The 17,379-nt window shown below is 49.6% G+C and overlaps 1 protein-coding gene across 8 annotated transcripts in view; it reads right to left on the bottom strand.

Moving 5' to 3' along the window:
• Positions 1 to 263: 263 nt before the first annotated feature.
• Positions 264 to 17,379, bottom strand: part of TLE3 (TLE family member 3, transcriptional corepressor) — a 48,883-nt gene continuing 31,767 nt past the window's right edge. For 4 of the 8 annotated variants that reach the window (XM_081171125.1, XM_081171124.1, XM_081171123.1 and 1 more), the window contains exons 9-20: positions 15,838 to 15,957; positions 15,475 to 15,525; positions 14,727 to 14,879; positions 12,798 to 12,930; positions 11,259 to 11,443; positions 10,384 to 10,460; positions 8,525 to 8,774; positions 7,551 to 7,798; positions 6,075 to 6,222; positions 4,134 to 4,284; positions 2,531 to 2,607; positions 264 to 1,823 (exon numbers count right to left, since the gene is read on the bottom strand). In XM_081171125.1, coding sequence (XP_081027251.1) covers positions 1,716 to 1,823; positions 2,531 to 2,607; positions 4,134 to 4,284; positions 6,075 to 6,222; positions 7,551 to 7,798; positions 8,525 to 8,774; positions 10,384 to 10,460; positions 11,259 to 11,443; positions 12,798 to 12,930; positions 14,727 to 14,879; positions 15,475 to 15,525; positions 15,838 to 15,957 — 1,701 coding nt within the window. In that variant the 3' untranslated portion in view covers positions 264 to 1,715. Of the gene's footprint in view, positions 1,824 to 2,530; positions 2,608 to 4,133; positions 4,285 to 6,074; positions 6,223 to 7,550; positions 7,799 to 8,524; positions 8,775 to 10,383; positions 10,461 to 11,243; positions 11,444 to 12,797; positions 12,931 to 14,726; positions 14,880 to 15,474; positions 15,526 to 15,837; positions 15,958 to 17,379 lie in introns of all 8 variants that reach the window. The other 4 variants (XM_081171122.1, XM_081171121.1, XM_081171119.1 and 1 more) reach the window with 1 other exon arrangement.

Genomic DNA, 17,379 nt, shown 5'->3' on the forward strand with positions numbered 1-17,379 from the left:
CTAACCTGCATTGCATGGGGTTAGAATAGATGACCCTTGGGGTCCCTTCCTCCTCCACAATTCTGCTTGGATGCCAGTTGCAATTTAAAACCACCACCACAATCAAAGCACACCCGATCAATTTCTGTACCACCGCCAGTTCAGAGACTTCCCTTCCACTCCATCCCAGTTCCTAACTGGAGCTAAGAAACACCCCCACCCTGAAAGGCACAGGCCACCAAAGAAAAGTACAATCAGGAAAAGAATCTCTCTCCACTCCATCGTCCTTTATGCACCGGCATGGCCTTTAATAAAAACAGGTAGTTTTTTTTTCACCTTTTAAGCCATAGTGTTTTGTATTTTTTTTAAACGAGATCAAAATCAAAAATTAAAAAATAATCCATAAAAATGTGGTATAAAAATTCTCTTCCATATGCTACATTACAGGGCAAGATCTTCTGCTACACAAATACGTAGATTTTTCCCCGTGTTTAAATCTTATTTTCTCCTTTAGTACAAAAAACGTCAGGAGGGCGAGTCTCCCTCCTCCTCCTCCTCCCCACTTTCACTTGATCCAAGAGGCTGGGAGAAGGAAGATTTGCCAAAGCCACTAGATGCCAACGCCACCCCCAGTCCCCGTCGCACAGAAATCGCTTCGTGTTAGTAAACTTTTTAAAAACAACAACAACCTGCATTTAAACGTTACCATCTCTATCACTTTTACTTTCATTGGAGTGTTTAAAATAAAATTTAAAAAAGCCCACACAAGTTGCTATTATCTTTTTCTCTCTCTCTGGCTCCCTGAGCATATTGTTGAACGTTGCTTTCTTGTAACCCCTTCCTCAGCATCTAGGCCTGAAGGTCGCACGTAACAGGCATGGTGGGGTCCAAAACCTATCCGGACACGGACCTCTCATCGCTTCGCTCCAAAGACGGAAGTGCTTTTAAAAAATAAAAAGAAGAATTCCTATAGAAGACGGTGGTGATTGTTCCGTTGCTGCCACCCGTCAGCAGCTAAAGGTTGTAATCCGGACAAGGGCTTGGGTCTTGGAAAAAGAGACAGAGGATGCTTCACAGGTACGGCAGTAGAAGATGGGAGGTTGGAAGGCAATTTTGCTTCCGCTAGGGGCAAGTGGTGGGTCAGCAGAGTCTCTCAAGCAAATGAGTGTTTGGAGGGGGGGCAGGAGAAGGATGGCCACCACCAAAACCAAAAAACCAAAACCCCAGTGGAATACAATTACAGCAGACCAAAGTAAGAGGAGAAAAAAAAAAATACACAGCTGGCCCCCAAGGCCAGAAGGAGTCCCCCACCGTATTAAAACTCGTCCACTATTTACATTTCCCACAAGTCTTACAGAGAGACAAAGAAGGACGAGTCTCTGCCGGGAAGCAAATCTGGTCCGGAGTTTGCTTCCCCGAGATCACAGGCATGAGAACCAAGAAGTTAAAAACCAGGAAAAACCACAAGCCGGCTGAGGTCTCCGGAGAAGACGTTTGCAAAATCCCGCACAGCTGGACCAAGCGCCAAGGTCTCCATTGCCACCAGAACAGCGACCCTAAGAGGGCGATGGAAGATCTCCCCCCGGCCCCATAGCCAGGTGGCGCTGCTTCCACAACAGAGAGCATCATGGGAACGTGCTCAGGCACTCTCTCCATCTGCCTGCTGGAGTCCCAACCGCCGCCTGGTCGGATCGCAGTCTGCCTGGAGTGTGGTGGCCCCGCAGAATCCCCTGGGCTCAGTAGATCACCTCGTAGACTGTGGCCTTCTTGTCCCCTGAGCCCGTGACGATGTACTGGTTGTCCGCCGAAATGTCACAGCTCAAGACGGAAGAAGATTCTTTCGACTGGAGGCGGGAAAAGAAAGGGAAAGGGAAACTCAGCAGGGCTATAATCAGCTTCAGCAAACGCATGTCAAGATCTATCAATACTCAGAGACAATAAGGGTATAAGTGACGTATCAGAAATATGGCGGAATCGGTGAGGGTGGGGCTCAATGAGACACAAGAGCTAGAACTGGGGTCCCCAATAAGGTTTGAGTTCCCTGGGTTGGACCGTACTGGTGGTACTGTGTCGCTCTGGAAAGTGCTGATGGATGAAGATGATAGAACTGACCAACTACAGACACACCTGTCAATACTGCTGCAATGGATCAAGCCCTCCCCTCACCTGCAGGGCTTGCCAAGGGCCTCAAGGAGGAGGAAGGGAGGTATCCTGCACCCTCAGGCTCTGTTTACAACCCTACCCCTTTCCGTCGGTCCTTTATCAACCCAGCCAATTTGCTTCAGCTCCACTTTGTCTTCCAAGGTCTGTAACATCTCACGCCCCACTCCACCCCCAATCTGGTTACTCAAGTTAACGGGGAAAGCACTCTGCTCGTGCTCAGAGGTGCTGTTTCCTGTCCCATCAAGTCACACTTTCCAGCTTGCATCTTGGCACCAAGATGGAACTGTAGAATCTGATCTGTGCAGACACACCCACATTCACACACCCCCTTCAGTCCAGATGGCACCCAAGGCAGGATTTGGATCCTGGAAGCAGGAATGACCCTTACCTGGAATATGCTTGCTCCATAGGGAGTCCTCCAAGCGTTGAGGAGGTTATCTTTCCCGGTGCTCACGAACCACTTCCCTGAAGGCACACAAAGCAGAGTTTCAGTTCTCCCAGGTCAGAAAGGAGGCCAGAATAGTGACAGAATCCAGTGACGTGATTCCCATAAACCCTACAAAAATCTCAACCAGGAAATTCAGCTTTCAGTAGGATCTAGCCTAGGAGAGGGAAGACTTGTGGGATCTCTTTTTTTAACTAGAACCACCAAGAGTCAATGTGGCATAGTGGTTAAGTGTGTCAGGCTAGGAGCTGGGTTCAAATCCCCACTTTAGCCATGAAGCTCACTTAATGACTTTTGAGCCAGTCACCTAACCTCCCTCACAGGGTTGCTGTAAAGCAGCAAGGAGAATTATGTATGTCACCTTGAGCTCCTTGGAGGAAAGGTGGGATAATAAGGATATAAAGAAATAAAAAAGGTCCACCAACCACGGCATGGTACAAAAGGCGTAACGGTTGAAATTAAATAATTCTGAGCCCAAGATTTTGCTTTTGGGGACTAGAACTGAACTGGACCCACAAAAACCTTCACTCCTGGTTACCCCAAACTTCCTTCACTTCAGCAGTAAAATTTACTCCCAGGGAATGGAGAGTCATTTACTTGTTGCCATTGCAAAACCATGGGAAATCCTTGTAGATCTACCACAAATCATCCAGAGATGGACTGGTTGACTCCAATTTACCACCTTGTCCACCACTCTGATCCAGTGGCGTAGCGTGGGGGGTGCAGGAGGGGCTGGCCGCACCGGGCGCAACATCTGGGGGTTAGGGTGCGCAAATCCACGGGTTAGGGGGCGCAAATCCACGGGTTAGGGGGCGCAAATTACTTGCCTTGCCCCGGGGGCTGACAACCCACGCTACGCCACTGCTCTGATCTAACATTTGTAAATGACAGTAATGGGTTCATACTCTCCTGCAACACATTGTATGACATCCTTCTCTAACCTGGTGCCCTCCAAACATTTTAGACCACAACTTGCATAAGCCCCAGCATCCTAAGGCTGGCTAGATCTGGTGGGAGTTGACGTCCCAAACATCTGGAGGGCCCCAGGTGGGAAGAGGCTGCTCTAAGTCACAACAGCAGCCACATCTCAGGTTCCACCATGGAAGGAAAGGAGGTAAATAAACAAAAGCAAGCCACTTCATCAGGTGTTCTGATGTTGTGTGACCTGTTCTGATGTTGCTCTCCCATACCTTGTGCCTGCCACCGAACTAGGAATCTCCCTAGAAATTAAGGTAAGGAGCAGACCAGCATTCACCCCTCCCTATGGGGCTCCCTACAATGCACCTCCCACGATGATAAAATTGTCTCTTAGCAAGCAATATAATCCAAGCGCCATTTGGGCAGCTGCTTTGCACTCAGTCTGTGGTTTATCAAGCCCAGTCCCCTCTATTTGGAAAGGGCAGAGGGCTCTCCAGAGTCTCAGAGAGAGAAGGGGGACCTTTCTTGGTGCAGCGACACTGAGGATTGAATCTGAGACATTTTGGACTCTGCAGACCCTTCCCCAAGAAAGAGGCAACTAACTCAGTTGATATTCTGGGCCCCTTACCGCAGTAGGCAAACTTCAGCGACAGGACACAGCTCTCGTGAAGGTGGAGCTGGTATTTGTCCGGCTTGGTGTGGTGGAGAACTTCCACGTTGCTGCTCTCCATGCCCACAGCCAGCCATTCGCCTGTGGGACAGTAGCCAAGCGAGAAGATCTGTGGGGAAGAAAGGAGAGCAGGCCTGAAAGGGGCGTTTCTGCCAGGAAGCAACCACACTTTGAAGTCTGCTTTGGAGGACACACACATACATGCAAGCTTTAAAATTCAATCCCATTGTATATGGCAAGTGGAAGGAAGAGAAGTTGCACACTGGTAAGAGATGGGGAACTGGAGGAAGAGGGTGTTGGGAGCTTCCATTCCACCTTTAGTAGCAGACATGGGATTGCTACGTGTCACATGCCTGTTTCTTTGTCTTGATTTTGATTAATAAATCCGTAGGTATTAGTATGTGTCCACAGCCTCAGCCTCTTCTGTTTGTGCAGTTTACACTGCTATGTATAGTGTGCTCAAGTCAGGTAGCTTGAGTCACTGATTTACGTCGGTTCCAGAGGTTGATGGATCTTCGCAGCGTGATGGCTGGGAGGGAAACGATCCAGCTGGGGGCTAGCCAGCTGGCCTTTTGACCCCCGGATGCTGACAAGTTCTCCACTCAGGGCCCTGAGGCTGCTGCACATTCAAGACCTACCTCCTTCAACACACCCCATTGGTAAGAAGGCAGCTCCTCTGGCTTGCAGATCAAACCATCTCCTAACCCAGTGGTCCCAAACTTTTTTGGGCCCCCACCCCCTTGGTTCTATAAACTCATCCCCAGTGCCCCCTACTCTACCAAAAGCATTATTCAGAATAGCACTTTGCCCGGCCCACTAAGGAAGGTAATAGCACAATAAAATCCAAAACAATAATTGCACATTTATTCAAAATCCAGTTCAAACGATTGAGTTTAATTCAGTTGACAAAATTGATGGACTTGATTCAGGGATACCAGCTACACCTCCAGTGTCATCTTGCCACGCCCTTGTGGTACAGCCCTCTCCAGGGAGTGGTACAGCCCCACTTTAGAACCGTTGTCCTAGATAGATTTCCAGAAGAGTTTCCAAACTATTTAAGGGCTCCTTCTCAAGCACGGAGTGTCCTCTTCCTCCTTCACCTCCAGCACTTAACTGGGGTGAGATCCCTGCCATGGATCAAGCTGCTCAAAACCTCAGCTGTCCCACAAATGCACTCCAAGTCAATTCTCACCAGTACCTGGAGCTGGGTGTGTGGGGTGATGTCTGCAATTGCAGGAGGAGAAGTAAATATAGGGGTGCAAAGGCTCCCCTTTCCTGGCCTTCAGAATTTGAGCACAGCCTAGCATGGAGAGGCTCCCAGAAGCAGAGGCTCTCCTTTGTCGGGGTTGCACAGAAACTCCCCTGACCCATCCACCAGGGCCTCCTTTCAACACCAGAAAGATGCTATTGTTTCCACCTCAGCAGCAAGTTCCCAAAGTGCCCCATGAAGGCTCATGTGTGAGAGATAGGGATAGGAACTCACTCAGGTTGCCTGGACTGTTCAGCCTGAGGCTTGCAGGTCCAAGAGATACCACTGTGAAAGTTGGTAAGGAATAACACTGCCAAGCTTTGCTAGTGAGCACACCAGACGCTCTTGAGCTTTCTGTCCCCTTGTCCAGGCTTTTTCTCTGCTCAAAGCTTCTGGTTTCTGAGCATCCTGAGCGGAGAGAGATGCTGTTGCACTCGGGTCCTGCTTGTGGGTTTCCCATTGGGGCATCTGGTGGGCCACTGAGAGGGCAGGATGCTGGACTAGATGGCCCCCTTTGGCCTGGTCCAGCAGGGATCTTGGTATGGTCTTCAGAGTTGCTTCTTAAGGAAGCCCTCCATCCTGAGCAGGGCAGTTCCTGGAGGGCTGCTGCCTCTAGGAGAAAAGGCCAAGGGAGTCCCACACCGGCTTACCTGGGAGGTGAAGTCATGCTGCTGCAGCTGCCTGCCTTCCCTCAGGTCCCAGGACCGCACCGTGTTGTCCAGGCCTCCCGTCCAGAGCTTGGTGCCATCGTGGGAGATGTCAATGCAGCTGGCACCGTCTGTGTGGCCTTGGAATTGTCTGAGAGAGAAAACCAACATTCAGAGACATTTAGGAGAAGGGCTGTAAGCTCACCGGTGCAGGATCTGCCTTGCAAGCAGCAAGTCCTAGATTCAACCCCCAGAATCTCTAGGTAGGGAAGGGAGAGAATCTTGACTGAAAACCCTGGAGACCCACAGGCAGGCAGTGTAGACCAGGGGTCGGCAACCTAAGGCCCATGGGCCAGAAGCAGCCCACGGAGGCCATTTAACGGGCCCCTGAACCAAGCTGCCCGCTCAGGGAGTCCCCATGCGCAGCGCTAAACCGGTGCAGTGCAGTGTGGGGACTCTCTTCTGTGGCTCCAGAAAGTGCTTCTGTGCATGCCCAGACACCGGAAATCGTGTCTGCGCATGTCTGTGGTGCCAGAAATTGCTTCTGCACATGCCCAGATGCCAAAAATCACTTCTGCGCAGGCGCAATTTTCAGCACCACGGGCATGCGCAGATGCGATTTCTGGCATTGCACTGCGCCGGCCTGGCCCACGGAGGATCTCTGTCCATGCCCGGTAAGCCTTGCCGACCCCTGGTGTAGACAATACTGAGCTAGATGGACCAATGGTCAGACTCAGTGTAAGGCAGCTTCCCATGTTATTGTGAGAGGGGGGAATTTAAGCCTCTACTGTCTGGGTCCCAAAGGTCCTTATCTCCAGCTTCCAGATATTTGGGAAGGGAAGGCTTGATAAGACACAGCTGCTGAGGAATCCTGCATTTGGGTTGCAGGTAAGGACCTGAGCTGAGCATATGGAGGGGGGGATGACAACTTAGGAAGCCAGGAAGCTTAAAAGAGGTCTCAGAGCACAGGAAGGTCGGTCAGAGCACTGGGCCCAGCTAGCTTAGTGCAGTCTACGTGACCTGGCAGCAACTCTCCAGGGTCTCAGACATTCCCTGTAAGAAGGGCCTGCAGGATCAGGCCAAAGGGGGCCCATCAAGTCCAGCATCCTGTTCCCACAGTGACCAACCAGTTGCCTCAATGGGACAGCAACAGACCCAAGAACAAGAGCCCTCTCTCCTCCTGTGGTTTCCACAACTGATAGTCAGAAGCATTGCTGCCTTCAGCTGTGGAGGCAGAGCACAGCCATCATGGCCTGACCTGGAGATGCCAGGGACCTTCTGCATGAGAAGCAGGTGCTCTACCCCTGAGCTGTGACCCTTCCCGCTCTTCCAGAGCAAAGGGTGAACAGAACATGGCGCAAGAATGCAGCTCTCTGGATCCCTTGGTTTCATTTGGACAGACGCTTCCTGCAAAATCTCCTTCCTCATCTACCCAAGACTTCTTTGAAAGCCCTTCCTTACCACCAGGACCTTACTCACCTGACCAGTGTTTGGTTATGGAGATCCCAGACAGCAATGTTGCCGTCGCTGCAACAGGAGAAGCAGACTTTGGCGTCTGGGCTGATGGCCAAGGCGTAGCAGGCGGGGGCAGAGGAGGTCAGCTCTGCCTTGATCCTGGGGGTGGGGGAGGCCAGGTCCCAGATGGTGAGGGTGCTGGCCTCGCCCCCCACAATCAGTGTGCGCCCATCCGGGAGGAGCTTGCAGGAGCGGATATAGTTGTCCCTGTTCTGGGGGCAGGAAAACGTAACGTCAATGACACAGCCCAGCTCCTAACTCCATGCAGACAGAGTCCACACAGTTCAACTAGCTAACTTTGGAACATTTGACCATTCCAGATACATATAAGGGGAGGTTCTCTTAGCTGCTATATATATATTTATTCCCCAGAGCAAAATGGTCTCTGGGTGCTGAGTTGGGCAGCTTGAGCAAAATATTAATTCTATTACCATAAGTGATTTTTTAATTGAAACATGATTAATCAGATGCAAGAATATTACGTTTTCACTTTTTGCCAAATAATATTGATTAGTTTTCCAAATTTCTAACAAATCAGTGCAAAATTACATCAAGTTTAATACAATTTTTCCAAAAAGTTGACTTCCGGCTCTTCGTCTTAGAAAATTATTACATTATTGAGATAAATAAGGAAGAGGTTGCATTGAGCATGGTAAATGTCCTCTGAAATATATGCCATTTCCAAATATAGCAAGCTTATATGTGACCCATGCAAACATTGCTATTGTTCATGTGCATTTATAATGTTTATTTACATATAAATCCATTAAAATACATGGAGAAACAAATGAAGGTGCAAAGAACCCAGGCTGAGTTCCCTAAGGCCGGCTGCTGACATGGAAAATCCTCAATCAGTGGCTTATAACTCATGAGTCATGGACCCAAAGACCAAAGGCTCCTTGGACTTGAATGGAGGGCCGTCCATTCCCACCGCTTACCAAGCAATCCAGCTGGGAGATGGGGCTCTTGGTGCCAGGCTGGCTGATATCCCAAATCTTCACACATCCTTTCCCACCAGTGTACACGTGCCGGGTAGGGTTGCTGATGGTCACAGCACACACAACCTCACCATGGCTCAGTGTGTTGATCTGACGGGCGTGGCGGGGGATGCCGGGGCCAGCCAGGGCGTCGTGAGGAAATGGGACGGGTTGCATCTGCCCATCGGCACTCACGTGAAAGGAGTAGGCTCTAGGGAGGAGACAAGAGAAGGGGGCTGAGACTGGTGGCGGTGGAGAATGAGGGCTCTGAAGACCAGTTGCTGGGAAAGACAAGCGGGGAGGGCACTGAGGTTGCATTCATGGCCTGATTGCAGGTTTCCCATCCAGGTATCTGACTGGCCATTGTTTTAACAGGGTGCTAGACCAGATGGGCTCCCTTTGGCCTGGTCTCAGAACCTAGTTTAGATTTCTTCTTTTCCAGCCTAAAAAAAGCTGACAGCGACAGTGGCTTCCATGAAAGGTTATGCCTCTATTTTAGAGGGAGTATATATGTACAGAGTTCAGAGGCATCCAAGGCAGGGGGAAGTGTAAGAGAATGGTTTTAATCTTCATGTTCCTTTTCAGCCCTTCATTAAAGCGTCTTGCACCATAGCAGTCTAGTCTTGAGAGGTGATGATAAGTCTAAATTCAGCACTTATCTGCTGTATCATGCTGGCTTTTCTACTCGTAGTCCTTAGTCTGCATAGTTGAAATATATTATGTAAGATACTGTTTTTTAATGTTTGATGTTTTATTATGTTTTCACATATGCTATAAGCCGCCCAGCCAGATGGGCAGGATATAAATAATAAAATATCATCATCATCCAGCAGCCAAGTTCTTCTTATGCTCTTGTCTGCTACACCCCCAACAGTCTCCTAGGGCTGGTGTAGTCCACCCTTCCTAGCAGTTGCCAATTGATTTCCAGGCACTACTCAAGGTGCTGGCATTGGTGCTTAAAGCTCTAAACAACTCAGGCCCCAAATATATGAAAGACCCCCTCTTTCCCTACAGGCCCTATTGGGAGCTGAGATTGGCAGAAGGGGCCCTCGTGGTTGTCTCCAGGAGATGACCTTCTTTGTGGTGGCCCCTAAGCTGTGAAACTCGCTCCCCACGCAGGTGGCCTCTGACACCTTCATTCTACAGTTTTCAGTACATCTCTTCACCCAGGCCTTTGAGGAGCACATTTTTAGCACCCCGCCTTATTTTTATGCTTGTTTAAAATTATTTTCAATATTGTGTTTTAATGCTGTAACACCCCATCGGGACCCTAGGGTGAAGGTCAGGTAATAAAAATGAGCAGCAGTCCCAGGGATTAATTAAGACATCACATTGCCTAACTGTCGCAATGCTATGCAAGTGTGGATGGTGCCAAAACAACCACGAGGAACATCCCACGGGAACATCAACACTTCTGTTCCCTTTTCAAGCCTCTTCATTTGAGGAGAATGGGATTTCTGCAACCAGAAACCTCATCGCTGTGCTTGCAGCATTTCTTTCAGACCAAGGCAGCACCCAAAACTTCCACTGGTGCCTCTAGCTGGCTCCCTTTCCCCGGCATGTTTATTTTAGACTTTGAGGCGGGAGGTTTTCTGGTTTGGTTTTCAGACTTTTTCTTTTCTTTTTATTAATTCTGATTACGACTCAGGCAGACATAGTAAGCCACCCAGATGAGCTCTTCCCTGCTGCCAAATTTACACGGGCAAGGAAAGGGCTAGGGTCTTCCTCAGAGTAGGCCCCTTGTCTGGAGATGGGCAGCAATTGGTTTTCAGACTTGTGGACTGAACGCTTTGGGGGAGAAGGTTGAGGGTCTGACTTACGGCTTCCCGCCGGGGATGGACGCCAGGCTGGTGGACAGGACGGGGGTCCTCATTGGCGGATGTGGGTCAAAGCCAACCTGGGAACCAAACAAAAGTGAAGGCATCAGGAGCCTGGGAGAAACAAAGATGTATACTCTCACAGGCTCCCACAGAAACCACCCAGCAAAGTGCTGCTGACTGGAGCGGAAATTCAGTTCTCACAAATTTGCGGTCAGTTGTTTTTTTTCATGGGAGGCGGGGAGATAGGGAAAGACCCCCCTCCAAGGCCAGGAAAATGAGCATCCATTTCTTAAGTCGGGGTGGGGGCTTTCCCCTTGTTCCACAGGCACTTCAGACCAACATAACATGGACTGAATGGGACAGAGAAAGCTGCCTGCCTTGTACTGAATCAGACCATTGGTCCATCTCACTCAGTACTGTCTGCACTGACTGTTAGTGGCTCCCCAGGGTCCCTACCTGGAGATGCTAGGAATCAAACCTGGAACCTTCTGCATGCAAGGCAGATACTCTGACCACTGAGCTACAGGGGCCAGAAATGGAAGAACTAGCAAAAGATAAACTAGGAAGGTCCTGCTAGGCAACAGGCCCAGAGGGGCATCAGAAACTGCCTCAGACCATTGGCCGATCTAGGGCCACTTTCACACTCTACACACTCTACATTTAAAGCACTCAAATACCACTTTATATACAGTCATGCCTTTCCCCCAAAGAATTCTGGGAGCTGTAGTTTGTTAAGGGTGCTGAGAGTGATCTCCCTCACAAAGCTGCAGCTCCCAGAGTTCCCAGGATTGGCAGTTAACCCACCCCTCACCCACCGCCCCGCCCCCCATTGAAAAAGGAGCTAAAAAGGTTTTACGTACAGCTCCAAAGCTCACCATTGGTGACCGGCCATAGGCAGCGGCAGCAGCGGCGGCGGCAGCCGTCATCTGAGGCGGGATGTTGTGAAGGCTGGCGTAGGCCCCAGGGCTGGTGAGGGAGCCGTTCATCTCATGGTGCCCCATCATGGCAAAGGGGGTGGCATAGGAACCGGCGATGGAGATGGGTGTCCTCAGGGCAGATGCTGGAGAAGGAGAAAAAGGGAAAGCGGGGGGTGAGTGGATCAATTACTCGGGGGCAGAAACGCTGGCTTTGAAAGAGGATTGGACAAATTCATTGGGGAGCATTGTCAGTGGCCAGTAGCTATAATAAATAACAACAACAACAGTTATAGTTGTTGTTGTTGTTGTTCTTTTATTTATATGCCACTCATCTGACTGGGTCACTCCAGCCACCCTGGGCGGCTCTCAAAATATTAAAAGCACACAAAAAAATCAAACATAAAAAACTTCCCTGAACTGGGCTGCCTTCAGATGATCTTCTAAAAGTCAAATAATTATTCATCTGTTTGACATCTGATGGGAGGGCGTTCCACAGGGAGGGCGCCACTACCGAGAAGGCCCTCTGCTTGGTTCCCTGTAGGTTCACAGCTTGCTGTGAGGGAACTGCCCAAAGGTCCTTGGAGCTGGACCTTAGTTATCTGGGCTGGGCAATGGAAGTGGAGATGCTCCTTCAAGCCATTTAGGGCTTTAAAGCCTATGCTCTGCTTCCACAGCTGGACGCAGCAATGCTTCTGAGTACCAGTTGCTGGTCCTCTTGTGCTCTGGTCCTGCTTGGGGGCTTCTCTCTGGGGTCTCTGGTTGGCCACTTTGGGAACAGGATGCTGAACTAGATGGGCCACTGGCCTGATCTAGAAGGTGTGGCTCATTTATATCTCTCCCCTTTCCAAGGTTATGTACATACGTCTCCTCTCCCCTCTTTAATCCTCACAACAGCCCTGTGAGGGAGGAGAGGCTGAGAGGCAGAAACTGGCCCTTGGTCACCCAATTACATACATGGCTGGGGGGTGATCTGAATCTCAGTGCGTTAGGTCCTCGCTCAACAGTCTAACAACTACCCCACACTGGCTGGTGATTTGAACCCTGGTCTCCTAGATCAGAGCTTTCCAAAGTTTTCATGTTGGTGACACACTTTTTAGACATGTGTCTTTTCATGACACGGTAGTTCAGTTTTACTAACAAACCAGAGGTTAAACTAACCCCTTTCCAGCCCTTGGAGGAGCGTGGGGAGTGTTTGTGCGACGCAGCTGACACACTCATGTGGTGACACACAGTTTAGAAAGCTCTGTCCTAGTCCTACATTCTAACCACTGGCCTATGCATTCTCTTCTGTGACAGGCTGCTCAGATTCGTAGAGGGAGGGGTGGAAAGGTGGGTCAGACAAGCAGGAAGCTGGGAGTTCCCTGTCCATTCCACGCAAATGCTAAAACCTAAGCCCTCTCTAGGCCAGTCTTTTAGCACCAAACATTGCTTTGCCTTGGCAGAAGTGGCGAACACCTGAACCACACGCACAACAACCCTGCGAGGGGAGCCACATACCTAAGGGATCCATTCCAGATGGCTTGCCTGGCATCGGCCGAAGGCCCGGGGTGGTGCTTGTCCCAGGCGTTGGGGCATCGTTCCTTGGAGTAGGGGTGTTGGACTTCAGCCCTGGGGTGGAAGATTTGTCGTTCTGGTGCAAAACAAGATTGGGGAAGATGGGTTGGCGTCAGCAAGATCGATTCCACAAGTGCTTGTGGGGTCTCTTAGCAAACAAACAATTTGGGAGGAGGTTTTGGCTCAATGGGAGTGCAGAAGGTCCCAGATTCAATCCCCAGCAGCATCTCTGGGTAGGGCCAGGTGAGACCCCTCCCTGAAAAGCTGGAGGGCTGCTGCCTGTCAGTGCAGACAGTTCTGAATGAGCTGGACCAATTGTTTGACTCAATGGTCTACCCTCAGGAACCCAATTCTGAGATCTGCCTCCATTTGACATTTTGGCAAGTTTGGCTTTCTGCTTTCTTCCTACGAAGGATCCTGAGACAAAGCCAGTCTTCTGCTTTTGCTGAGATTCCCGAAATGAAGAAGGCTCTCTGAGCAGAGCCACCAAATCTGAAACCTCAAATAGCTAAAATCTATGATCTTTTTTTAAAAAAATAATTTTTATTAATTTTCCAAACACATAATAAAAACACACTGTAGATAAGACAATAACAATAACATACAAACAAATAAACACGTATAATTTCTTAACCTTATTTTCATAAACCTTATTTCCTGGACTTCCCCATACCTTCCCTATTCTGCATCCTTATTTCACATTTCTTCAGCAACTTCTTAAATCAAATTTAAACCAATCACTTTCATTAGATTTTTTCTTTGACTTATTGATTTCAGCTGCAATTCTCTATTTCCTAGTTCCTTAACATCTTAACACTCCTCAATTTTACAACAGTTTTTAAGATATATTTTAAATTTCTTCCAGTCCTCTTCCACAGTCTCTTTCCCCTGGTCACGGATTCTGCCGGTCAGCTAAAATCTATGATCAACCCCCTCCTCAGTTTACTCAAAGATGGAGTTTTGAATTCTTCTAGTCAAATGTGGACTCTCCTATATTTCTTCTTAGCAAGTGTGGAAAATGTTGAACATTCGTTCTGGCTCTTGCTTCAATGCAGCTCTTCTCAAATGCCAGAGAGTTACCAAACATTACACATCAAAGCATGTTCCGATCAGTAAAGCATCTCCCTTGGATCCTTCGGGTGGGGGTTCTGTGCCCAGCACCCTCAACTATTGCCCCAAGGCAAGCATGTTCTTTGCTTCTCCAACACACAGACGGGGAACAAAGGCCTAGACTGTTGACTTTAAACTGGCTTGAAACGAAACTGCTTTCTGGACCAATGATCTGCACAGCAAAAATGGTCCCATCCACAGCAATTATTACCAGGCCCTCTTCTATGTGATCAGGTCTATTGGATCGCTCCTGATCTCCACAGTCCGATTCATGCATTTATAGGCCACCTTTTCTTCCAAGGAGTTCAAGGTGGCAAACGTGTTTCTCCCCTGCCTCCCTCCTTTAATCCCCTGGACAACCCTGTGAGGTGGGCTAGGCTGAGAAGCAGGGCATGGCCCAAGGTCACCCAGAGAGCTGAATGCCTGAGTGGGGTTTTGAACCCTGGTCTCTCCCAGTTCCTAGTTTCATAGAATTGTAGGAATGAAAGGGATCTTGAGGCTCATCTAGTCCTGCAATGCAGGAATCTCAACACGCGGTCCCCCATCCAATTTGAAACCATGGCAGACCCTGCTTAGCTTTGCAAATGTGCTAGCAGTTATATTGCTGCACCACTAGGTTAAAGACTCAAATCACTATGCCAACGCTGCCTTTCTCTACATTCACTCGTAAGCCGGACTTCCACTCCTCCAGGGAGAACCAGCCCCACCTTCAGCAAGCATTCCCAAGAGGGCAGAGGCATCTTCGGCGAGGCCTTCACTTACATGGCCCAGGTCTTTAGTCTTGGAGGAAGGGGTGCTGCTGGATGAGGCCACCGAGGCAGGGCTGTTGGGGGCATCCTTCTTCAAGCCACGGGCTTTGTCGATCCCGTTCTCCGGAGGCGAGTGGGCAGGGCTCACCCGAGGCGTAGCAGGATCCTGGGGAGCGGGGAACACAAGGAGGCTGTTAGCAGGAGGGGCACCACGGAGTCCCTTTGTCAAAGTAGGATGGAGGGGATTGCAAAACACCCTAACATAACACATTTACTTGGTATACTAAAACCTATTTACGTGTGTGTGTGTGTGTGTGTGTGTGTGTGTGTGTGTGTGTGTGAGAGAGAGAGAGAGAGAGAGAGAGAGAGAGAGAGAGAGAGAGAGAGACTTGCAAACTTATGAGACTTTACAGACTTATTCTGAGGCACATAACAGCATAAAACAAATTGCTGCTGCTCTCACAGAAAAGTTCACTCTCTACAGTTGATTACAGACCTAACGGGGGGGGGGGGGATTGCCTACTGTGGTGACATCCTAGGGTTCTATACTGCATCCACTCTTTCCAGAGCATTTTGGATGCAGCACCCCCACAGTAAAGCCACTGGACGCCCACAGCTTCTGCATCAAGAGAAAAATCTCTTTATTCTTTTTCTACAGATTATGCACTTAAAAGAAGCCTGGCCAATCTGCTCCATCTCCATATAAGGTTAAAGTGGACTTCTTGTTTGAGACTGAAAGGGAGAGGGACCCTATGTCGTACCTCATTGGAGACATCCACCACCAAGTCATCACTCTTGTCACCATCGCTGTCCTGAAACAAGAAGCAGTGACTCAGTTGAAAGACAGAAAACGCCTCCTCCTTAAAGCCTGCAAGGGCTGCCTAGGACGACACCCCCTCTGCCTACTGCGAAGTAGTGGATGAGTCATTATTAGTCCTGCGGCTACACTGCCCCTTGGCAAGATGACAGGTTTGCGCTTGGGGGGGAAATATGATGTGATTGTCACAGTTTGAGGTTTGTCCCGTTATCATATGTGTTCTGCTGTCGTGAACCGCCCTGAGATCCATGGTCCTTCGCCAACACCAGGTCAGATGGAGAGCACCACAGGGGCCTTCAAGACTTACATATCGGCTCATGCTGTCCTTCTCCTCCGCTTTCCGCTTCTTGGAATCGATGCTGTAGTCGGTGGGATTCCTGTGCTTCTCGCTGGCTCTCAAACTCTCTGATGGGGAGATGGAGTTATTCTAGAACAGAAGGAGAAAAAGAAGAGAGGGTTGTGCTACCTGCTTGCCTCTTAGTGCACCCCCTTGTTATTCTCTCCCCCCCCACACACACACACCTTGAGGTGGTACCACCCATTTTGGGAACCACTGGCCCAAGCCCTCCCAAGTCCATCCTCCAAGGCAGAAGACCACAACAGCACACAGCCAACTTGTGCGCACGTTTCAGACACATGCCTTAGAAACTGCACCACTCTTAAAAGTGAGAAGAGAGTTTGTTTCGATTTGTGGTCCCTCGTCCCTTTTCTAGATCTAAGACTTCCTAGTGCAGGATTCCCCAGCCCAGCAGCACCTCCAGGTGTTCTGGACTATGAAACCCATCATCCCCAGTCACAGCATTGATGCCAAGGGCTGATGGGAGTTGTAGTTCCAAACACCTGGAGGGTGCTGGTTTGGCGAAGGACATCCTGTCTCGCAGCCAAATAAATGTGCTTTTTAAAAGTTTTGCAAGCATGTGATGGCTTTATATGTTTGTATTGCTCTGAACTGCTTTGATGTACATTTTTATGCAAATATTTTTATTAATTAATAATTGGGGGTGGGGATGGGGAAGCTCAGGCTTAAACTTTACTGCCACTGCATGTTGCACACAGAACACAATTCTGAAAACAGCTGCTGGCCTCTTGGCATCTCCTGCCTCTGTAGCCAAAATTACAGGCATTTTGTTTCTCCACAGAACTCAACCCTCATCCCCCCCCACCCCGCAAAAGCCTTTTGCTAAAGATAAAGTGACTCTAAGCCAGCCCCCACCCTCCCTTTCTTTCTCCTCTGAATGGGAGAAGCCCAGCAGTTCATGTTTCCCTCCTCGCATCCCCAATAAGCTGCTTTGGGGATCAACCAGCCGCCTTTTCTTCTCAGCCAGTCATGCTGAAAAGGCTCACGGTTCCCGAGGAAGAATCACATTAGGGCCTCTGGAGGCACTGAGGCAGGCAGGCCGCCAAGAATCTCCCCTCCTCAGAATACATCTATCTCGTTATTTTTGCTGCTGCAGCAACCCAATTAGGGAATGTGAACAAAGCAACCTGGAGATGGATCTATGAGTGTCAAGGCCCTGCCCCCCCCCCTCACCCTAATTTGGCAAAAATGCTGCATCCCCCCAGAAACTCCCCCACCAGCCCCTTCATGAGAGCTTTCGGGGGAGGGGCTGCTGAGGACTATCTCCCCATGCCCACCAAGATGGCTCTGCCCTGTCATGGCGTCTGACACTCTGAGGGGCCGTTGGCGTCCCTCAGATGGGCAGGAAATCAATAAAAAGGGGGGAACTTTGCGCCTCAGGGGCATCCCCTCCTCCAGTTAGAGCTGAGAGGTGGAGAATAGCTGAGGCAGAGTCTACAAAGACCCCTCCCCTCAGCCTTCCTCATTTTCAAAGGATGATGATAATGAGGG

This window comes from Podarcis bocagei, assembly GCF_964188305.1.
Source record: "Podarcis bocagei genome assembly, chromosome: 14".
Taxonomy (NCBI): Eukaryota; Metazoa; Chordata; class Lepidosauria; order Squamata; family Lacertidae; genus Podarcis; species Podarcis bocagei.